This window comes from Uloborus diversus, chromosome 10, assembly GCF_026930045.1.
Source record: "Uloborus diversus isolate 005 chromosome 10, Udiv.v.3.1, whole genome shotgun sequence".
NCBI classification, from domain to species: Eukaryota; Metazoa; Arthropoda; class Arachnida; order Araneae; family Uloboridae; genus Uloborus; species Uloborus diversus.
Genome location: NC_072740.1, coordinates 32842330 through 32851933, shown reverse-complemented (window position 1 = coordinate 32851933; position 9604 = coordinate 32842330). Strand labels below are relative to the sequence as shown.

At 32.5% G+C, this 9604-nt stretch overlaps 1 protein-coding gene across 2 annotated transcripts in view; it reads left to right on the top strand.

Annotated features, from left to right (window-relative positions):
* The first annotated feature begins 4462 nt into the window (after positions 1-4462).
* LOC129231550 (cysteine-rich with EGF-like domain protein 2) overlaps positions 4463-9604 on the top strand; it is a 63838-nt gene continuing 58696 nt past the window's right edge. The window contains exons 1-2 of one of the 2 annotated variants that reach the window (XM_054865903.1): positions 4463-4645; positions 7124-7321. In XM_054865903.1, the coding sequence (XP_054721878.1) occupies positions 7139-7321 (183 nt within the window). In that variant the 5' untranslated portion in view covers positions 4463-4645; positions 7124-7138. Of the gene's footprint in view, positions 4646-6798; positions 6902-7123; positions 7322-9604 lie in introns of those variants that run through there. The other variant, XM_054865904.1, reaches the window with a different exon arrangement.

The window sequence follows — 9604 nt, the reverse complement described above, 5'->3', positions numbered from 1 at the left end:
GATTCCTGAACAAAAAATTTACTTCACCTATAAATGAAAGCAACACAGCACCATAAACTAGCATAGAAGGATACAATTTTGAAGCAATGCATTACATTTTGTAATCAAGGGTCCATTGTACATGGTTTTAGGGGCCTGAAGACCACTGTTCCTTGATCCAGACCGAGAGCCGCGCACCCCTGGGGCAGAGAATAGAAGAATGTATGGCACCAACAGAATATACGTCGACGAGGAAGCACTGAAAAACACAAGCAGAGGAAATGGTAGCTAAAATGAAACCAAGTCTCTCCACTATGTGTCATTCAGTTTTGAGCAGACACAAATTTCAGGAACCTGGAGGGTAGAAAAAAAGCATTCATTTTTAAGTTAAAATATATGATAAATATAAATCAATAACATATAGTTGATCTTAATTTGTTCAACCAGAATATATTTTTTTTTTTTGTAGTTTTTGCATTAAAATAGTTTTTTATCTGCTAATATCAGAAAACAAACCCTTTCTAAAATTTAATATTGATTCGAAAGATCTGTAGTTTGAAAAATACACAAAGAGAAATTAGAATGGAAACAATATCAACAAAACAAAGGTGTTATGCAATTCAGTAAATAATATAATTATTATTCAGTAAAACCTTGGATTCCTGAACAAAAAATTTACTTCACCTATAAATGAAAGCAACACAGCACCATAAACTAGCATAGAAGGATACAATTTTGAAGCAATGCATTACATTTTGTAATCAAGGGGTCCATTGTACATGGTTTAGGGGCCTGAAGACCACTGTTCCTTGATCCAGACCGAGAGCCGCGCACCCCTGGGGTAGAGAATAGAAGAATGTTTGGCACCAACAGAATATACGTCGACGAGGAAGCACTGAAAAACACAAGCAGAGGAAATGGTAGCTAAAATAAACCAAGTCTCTCCACTATGTGTCATTCAGTTTTGAGCAGACACAAATTTCAGGAACCTGGAGGGTAGAAAAAAAGCATTCATTTTTAAGTTAAAATATATGATAAATATAAATCAATAACATATAGTTGATCTTAATTTGTTCAACCAGAATATATTTTTTTTTGTAGTTTTTGCATTAAAATAGTTTTTTATCTGCTAATATCAGAAAACAAACCCTTTCTAAAATTTAATATTGATTCGAAAGATCTGTAGTTTGAAAAATACACAAAGAGAAATTAGAATGGAAACAATATCAACAAAACAAAGGTGTTATGCAATTCAGTAAACAATATAATTATTCAGTAAAACCTTGGATTCCTGAACAAAAAATTTACTTCACCTATAAATGAAAGCAACACAGCACCATAAACTAGCATAGAAGGATACAATTTTGAAGCAATGCATTACATTTTGTAATCAAGGGTCCACTGTACATGGTTTAGGGCCCTGAAGACCACTGTTCCTTGATCCAGACCGAGAGCCGCGCACCCCTGTGGTAGAGAATAGAAGAATGTATGGCACCAACAGAATATACGTCGACGAGGAAGCACTGAAAAACACAAGCAGAGGAAATGGTAGCTAAAATGAAACCAAGTCTCTCCACTACGTGTCATTCAGTTTTGAGCGGACACAAATTTCAGGAACCTGGAGGGTAGAAAAAAGCATTCATTTTTAAGTTAAAATACATGATAAATACAAATCAATAACATATAGTTGATCTTAATTTTTACAAACAGAACTTTTTTCAATAAAATATTTTTTTATCTGCTAATATATATGTCAGAAAACAAACCCTTAAAACAAAATCATTCTCTTCACTTCCAGTTGTTTTATTTATTTCATTATACCAGTTGAATTATGTTGCATTACTTTGATTTCAGTTATTCTTCTGCTTAAGAAAATTTCAGGAATTTGCACCTAACTCATGCTTTTGCAAATTTTTAATCTGATACTCTTCCTAGACCTAGAAACACTTCTTTGAGCCACTTTTTTCTATTCTAAAATTTAAACTTGATTCGAAAGATCTGTAGTTGCAACACAAACTAGCAAAGAATCATACAATTTTGATGCAATACACTACATTTTATAATCAAGGGTCCACTGTATATGGTTTAGGGCCCTTTGAGACCTGCTACATGTTGCTGTGCTTGAGTCCCAAGTGAAGCTGATATTTTGTTTGACTCGTAATTTCAGCAAGGCTTGCTTTTTATAATCAATGAAATTTTAGTAAATTAATATAGCATAAGTACAGGATTATGCTATAAAACTAAGATAAACTAATTACTAATATACTACACATAATTGTTCAACGTTCATACTACATAATTCACATTTGAAAATTATTTCCCACAGAAATATTCCAATTAAGAAAATTTATCATTAAGCTGTAATGTCTATAAAGTAGCACACACAGAGGCTACAGGATCTTAAATTTCTCTTCATTGAAACACATAATTAAACAATAATTGAGACAATTCATATAAATTGGCTTCTATTTAAATGCAGATACTAAATAGTTCACTTTTTCTACACATATTAAATTTGTTTGAGAAGTTAATGCAAGTAATTAAAATAACTTACTTCGAATTACTTTACATTTTGATTCTTTCTTGAATTGCCAATAGCAATTTCTTACTTCTGTCGTTCGGGCAGGAACGGTACCTGGAAATAAAGAATATTTTAACAAAACAAATTCCAGAAATTGATTCCTCACATAAATCAAGTCAGCAAAGAGAGCAATGAAGTTTTTTTTTTTCTGATATCATAAAAGGCATAATAAAAGATAAGTAATTAATGCATTAAAACAAAAGAAGGTACCTTGCCGCTACCCACATTGCACGTTGGACAAAACAAAGGTGTTTTGCAATTCAGTAAATAATATAATTATTCAGTAAAAATTTGGATTCCTGAACAAAAAACAAACTTCACCTATAAATAAAAGCAACATAAACTAGCATAGAAACATAATTTTGAAGCAATACATTGCATTATATAATCAAGGGTTCACAGTACATATTTTAGGGCCCTTTGAGACCTGCCACATGTTGCTGTGCTTGACTGTGTGCGCTTCGTAGTAAGGCTAGTACCATTTGATCTTCCCAGCTGATTGCCATAAGTAAAGCAAAAACAGGGTGGGTTGCTTTTTACCTATGTGCAGGAGCCCGTCTCTAAGCGGAGCTGATATTTTGCTTGCCTCTGGTTGCAATTTCTGAAGAAGAAAGGCACCCTTTACGAGGAGAAACCCCTCGGTTCCCCTCATGTGCCAGTCCGTTAGCAACTTCATTTCCATAAACATTTACATGTGACTAACCACTGAAAAGTTTTTTTAGGACGTCTGTAAAAGTAACGTCTGTCTACCTGTTACTATCAGAAAACAAATCCCCCCCCCCTTTCTAAAATTTATCCTTTTCACTTCCGGTTGTTTTATTTATTTCACTTTTCCAGTTGCTTTACCCTCTGTATTACATTATTCTTTTGCTAAAGCAATTTTCTGAGACTTGATTTTCATAACAAACAGCACTAGCCAAATGTACATAAAAGAGCACATCCAAGGTACAAGATTAGTTACAAAATGACATCACTATTCACAGAATGCAGCAAATTTCTCATTAAAGAAGGTTGAATAATTTATAAAATACAGCAAGAGAAACAAATTGAATAGAAAATATTATTAACAGAACAAAGGTATTTTTCAATAAAATATATACACATATGTTCAGGAAGACTTGCTTTTTATAACCAACGACATTTTAGTAAATTAAGGTAGCATAAGTAAAGGATTATGATTAAAACAAGGATAAAATAATTAATAACGTACACACAATTGTTCATACTACATAATTCACATTCCAAAATCCCCCCCCCCCCCCAAATATTCCAATTAAAAAAATTTGTTTAATTAGCTACAATGTCTATAAAGTAACACACACGCCTAGGTTACAGGATTTTAAATTTCTCCTTATTAAAACACATAATTAAAACAATAATATCGAGATAATTCATATGGATTGGCTGCCATTAAAATGCAGATACTACTAAATCTTACACTTTTTCTACACGTATTAATTTCGTTTGAGATGCTAATGAGAGGAATTAAAATGACTTACTTCGTATCGCTTTAAATTTTGATTCTTTCTTTTGAATTGCAATTCTTACTTCACAGTATTCGTTACATCGGGATGAGGGTAACCTGGAAATAAAGAATATTTTAACAATACAAATTTCAGAAATTGATTTCTCACCCAAATCAAGTCAGCAAAGAAAGTGTTGAAGCTTTTTATTCTGAAATCAAAAAAGGCATAATTAAAGATAAGCAATTAATGCGTTAAAACAAAAGAACATACCTGACCATTACCCACGTTGCACGTTGGACGCTGGACGATCCCATTCTCGAGCGGCAAATAGGGGGTAAAGGAATAAGATGACATCACCGGCCGGCAGCATAAGAAATGTTTATATTTTTCGAGTCCGGGCAGCCGGCAGCGGAGTCACTTCGGTTCTGGCCTGATGTTTGGATGTTTTCGTGTTTTATTTTTTGTTAATTTAAAGAGTTTTATGTGATGCAAATTTGAGTTGATCATGGCTTAGTTCTACGATAAATTATGCCCGTTTCTATTTTCTCTAAAGGCGAACAGAATTTTTATGAGTTTTTGTGATTGCAGTGCTGATATCCTACAATTTTATTTATTACAGGTATTATAGTTTAGTTTTAGTTATATATTTATTTCTAGCTAGTTCCCTTGTCGAGATGTATCCATTATGTGTAACGCTTGTTTTCTAAGAGTTTGTAAAATTTAATTTCCCGATTTGTGAAGTCCGTTATTTTGTTAGTATTATAAGCATTTCAAATTGCTTCAGATTGATTACGTTTCATTTTCGTATCTACGAAGATATCTAATCAGCGAAAAGAAAATCGTGGTTTTCAAAAATATTTGCCGTATTATATTGCAGCAGATCTGAGAGTTCTATAGTTTGCCTGATTTATAATATTTAATTTTAAAGAAACTAAGAATGTTTTTTTTTCTTTTTAAATGTATTGATTGGAAAGAAATGAAATATTGATTTGATTTGTTAAAATAGTTATCTGCTTGGAACAAAAAGATACCAGACAAAAAAACAGAGGTGACATATTTTACTATTTGAAGTATTGTAACAGTTTTGCTGGAAGTTGTTGCTTTATGCAAAATATTTATTTTGAAATAGAATTCGGAAAAGTCATGGAAAAATATTGCATCAGGTAAAATTTTTTAAAAATTTCAAAGCTTTGGAAAAAAAGAAATAGCGAACTTGATGGCATGGCTTCTAAATTTTTAACGATTTTTTCAACTCTTGACTAGGAAGGGCAAAAAATCTATCTTCTAGTTTTATAAGAGTACATTATCAGAAGATGGGGTGCTCAAAGTCAGTGGTGTAGCCATATAGCCATAGGGGGATAGGGGGTTAGAGCCCCCCATGAGCCCCAAAAATTTTTTCTGCAAAATCTCCTCAGGAACGCAATGAAAGGAGCACTGAGAAAGAATATTTTGTGTGATGAGGGCTTTCTTTCTTATGATGGCAGTATTGATCAAGGTATTTTCAAAGAAGAAAATTCATTTATAATGTCAATTGTTGTTTAATTCATAAAAAGTAATATATATATATATATATATATATATATATGTATATATATAATCTCGAGGGCATAGCTTTACTTTAAACTTCAGAAAAAATTCCCCCCCCCCACCCCAAGGATTTTTTCTCGCTACGCTACTGCTCAAAGTGCAACATTCGGGTACAAATAGAAGGTCTGGGGTTAATTCTTCAACTTATATGTCTTGTTTTACAGGGTTTCCACGGGCCTTCGAAAGCCTCTGTAAAGGCCTTATTTTCAAGTATTTTTTGTAGGGACCCCTCTAAAAGCCATATTTAGTTGTCAAAACCTCTAAAAGTTGAGCAAAGGCCCTATTTTTATAGGATTTGACAAACCCTTCGACCTTTAATCAACAGGCAAAGACATTTGCTAAAAAGCTTCAACTTAAGAAACTGATAATTTGGAACATAGTAGATTTAACAAATAATTTTGATTGTTAAAAAAAACATATGATTTGGTTATAAGAACACAGGTAAACTTTCATGAAGTCCAAAAGAGTGACCTTATAACGAGGTCCGACTGTATACCTGTATAATATGTTTCTATGTATGTGTTTGTAAACGAAACTTTTTCCACCTTGAAAAGTTTCTTGTTGTGACACTTACATGGAAGTGTAGTTAACAATGTGCCATAAAAAAGGTGCATGCCCTATTTTTAATCTGCTGGAAGAGTGAGAACCCTATTTTAGGTTATATTTGGTCCCTTAAGGAAGGGCATGACCCCCTCCTCCTCTGGATCTAATCTTGATGGTAGAAGTTAGGGGCAGAGGGTTGGGGGTCGGGGGTAAGTAGTTAAAAATAAAACTTATATAGAGAAGGGAGAAGGGTAGCAGATCTGGACAGAGGCACATATGGACAGCTCAATTTTCCCAAATTAAAAAAAATAAAATTTATGAAAAGGGCAATTCCACGGTGTCAGATAAAAAATTGCACAAAGTTTGCTCATAAAACATCATCATTCATATATAAGCTTCTAGTGGTAAACAATTATTACTTAATTTATTTACTTATTTTTTTTTTTTTTTGATACTTTGGTCAATGTTTTAAGTTTTTTTCTGTTAAGTGGTTCTTCCATTTAATATTTTTTGATATTTTGAAGTTTATAATCATCTCTAAACTGTTTTCTTTCCATATTTTAAGACGCATTACTATGTGTTACTGTAATATGAATTTCATAAACAATCAGCAGACAGCATTTTTTAGCGATCCAGAAAACCAGGAAATTCAGATATCCAGGATAGCGATAGTCCCGGTAATTGGTTCTCTACTGTACCAGTGAATTATATCCAAAAACACATACAAATCTTCGCTTGCTGAAATGTAAGATAATATTTTCTTTAAAAAATTTCACATTTTTTAGTTAGGGAAAATATTTTCTTTAAAAAATTTTCCCTAACTAAAAAATGGTCAACAAACTTTCTGAAACAGCTTCAGAAAGTCTGCTGACCTTTCTTTAGGCAGAGATTGATGTAGTATTGAGTTATAATTCTTATGCATATATAACAGAAAAAAATGTTAAAATTAAGTTTTTTTTAAAAATAGATTACGAAGTAAAATATGATGGAGCTTTTGAAAATATTATATGTCGCTTGTGGAATTGTGAGCATAGTTTTCTGTACAGCCGAAGAATCAGCAAGTGATACCAAACTCAAAGTAGAAGCAAAAGATACTACTAGCAAACAACAGGAAAACCTCCCTCCTTGCCAAGCTTGTCGTTTACTAACTAATTCTTTTAAAAAGGTATGCACTGTTTAGACATGAAAAATTTATCTCTTTACATTGTTTTTGAAGTTACTGAATACATCATATGTTATATGTTATGATTTTTTTTTAATCTTCAATATTTCATTAAACTTAAATGTCCAGATTTGTTTTTTCTCTAGTACTGTCACTAATGTGTGTTCTAACATTTTATGAATATAACACAACTAAATTTTAATAAACAGAATGATGTTGAACTATTTTTGTACCTACCCTAAATTTTACTAGCTCCCCCATGTGAAGCATTCTCGCTCGGCAGAAGAAACTCAAAAACCGGTTTTTAAAGTAATAACATCAAAAATATGGCTTGTTTGTTTATTTTTTGTAGATAACGATGAAAGAAATATGAATAATGATGTCTTAGTTTTGAATGATGAAGTATTAAGGAAATTATGACTTACTTGCAAAAATACCTTTGAGAAATAACCTATGTGTTGCCATGTTTAAATTAAGGTTTTTTTTCTGTTTTCAATGCAGCAGCACAACTGTGGTTTAGAATCCTGCCCCTAATGAGTTAAAACTATATACTCATAGAAATTTAGGTCTGACTTCAGTTGAGGAAAATTAGTTGTTCAAAAACTAAATTTTCTTTAGTTAGGGAAACCTCCTTCTGTCCCCTTTTGCTCCTAACATTATCAATATCAAACAAAGCCTTAAGTTGGGCATCAATTACAGAATTTTTCCATGAGAGAGCCTCCTGGCTTCACAACATTTTTGGTGCTATTAGTTGTTAAGGAACTGTTCAACGTCACTAAAGATAGCCTAGAATTGCGTTTTTGAGACTTTGGTGCTGAACAATTTTCACAGAAAAAAGCCAAATCTTCCCCATTCCAGTAAATTATCAAAGATACCCTTAAAGTTGATTTCAGTTTAAAAAATATTTCAGTAAGTAACCTCAGCGCCCCTCCCTCCTCTAACCCATACAACTGCCTTAGAATACACATGCAATTGCATTGTCAAAGATAGCCTAAAATTTAAAGATCTAGATTTAGAAAATTTCTAAGTGGCCAGTGGCCACTAGAACCAAAAAACTTAGTGGCCAAAAACTGTCGCCGAGTTTTGAAGTACAAAAAAAGGGAGAGGGGGATTTTTACTACTTTCGTAAAAAAAACAGATACATAGAACTTTACAGAGTACGTTTTAAAAGCTATAAATATGCATTTTGGAAAATTTAAGTTAAGATAGGTTTTTATTTATTTTTTTTCAAAATAAATAGATAAATCAATGAGAAAACGGCAGGAAACTGCATTTTAGATGAAATAGTTTTAGTTAAGCACAAAGCCTCTGAAAGAGCAAGGATCAAATACAATTTTGCTGATAAAATTTCAATTTTCTAGAAAATAACTAATTTTAAAAAATCATGATTTCTGGCACTTTTTATGTTATTTTCAGTAGTTTGCATTGCGTTAAGCATCCAATTCTGTTTTTGGCAACTTAGGCAATTGTCTTGTCTACTTCCATCTTGTGAATGACCAAGCATGGCTACTACACAAAAAATGTAAGATAATAGATTTTTGAATTTGTTACAAAAAATTAATTATAAATAATTAAAAAACCCCAAAAAACTACAATTTTGATGAAAGAGTCAGTTTTTAGCACATTAGCGTCCAAAGCAATAAGGATAAAATAATATTCTGAAGATAAATGTTGAAGGAAAAATTTTTGCATTTTTCAGGAAAATAATTATTTATTCGGGAGGGGGAGGGATACGGCACATTTTGTGGAATTTTCAACAGTTTGCATTGTATTGCAATAGACATTTAATTCTATTTTTGGAAACTTAGGCACTTAAGGCTGCTCTTCAGTGGGAAAAAAAAAACGATCTCGCTTCAAAATGGGCCTTTGCTTTAAACGAAAGCAGTGTTCATCAGTGAAGTGATTGACACTTCAACAACCAATAGAACAAACGGTGACCGATGAAAGTGTGGATCATGTGACCTGTCACATTTTGCAGAGGGGACAGACCGGACTGTGCAGAGTAATCGAAGGAGGATAGCTGGCTGACGGCAAAATGAAACCGCAGCTTTTTAACAGATCCTTCCAAGGAAATTCTAGTTCTTTCCCTCTCGAGTCTTGATTACATAGGTAAAAGAAAAATAACTCAATGTAAAAGGCGCGGCATTTTACATTGCCGCGCATTTTGCAATCCTACTTGTGATATTAATTTATTTGTATTTGCACTAAAATTAATTTTTGAAACGAAGATTTTTTTCCCCATTAATACGGTTCCAGATCTCATCTAGGAAAAATTAACGAATGAAT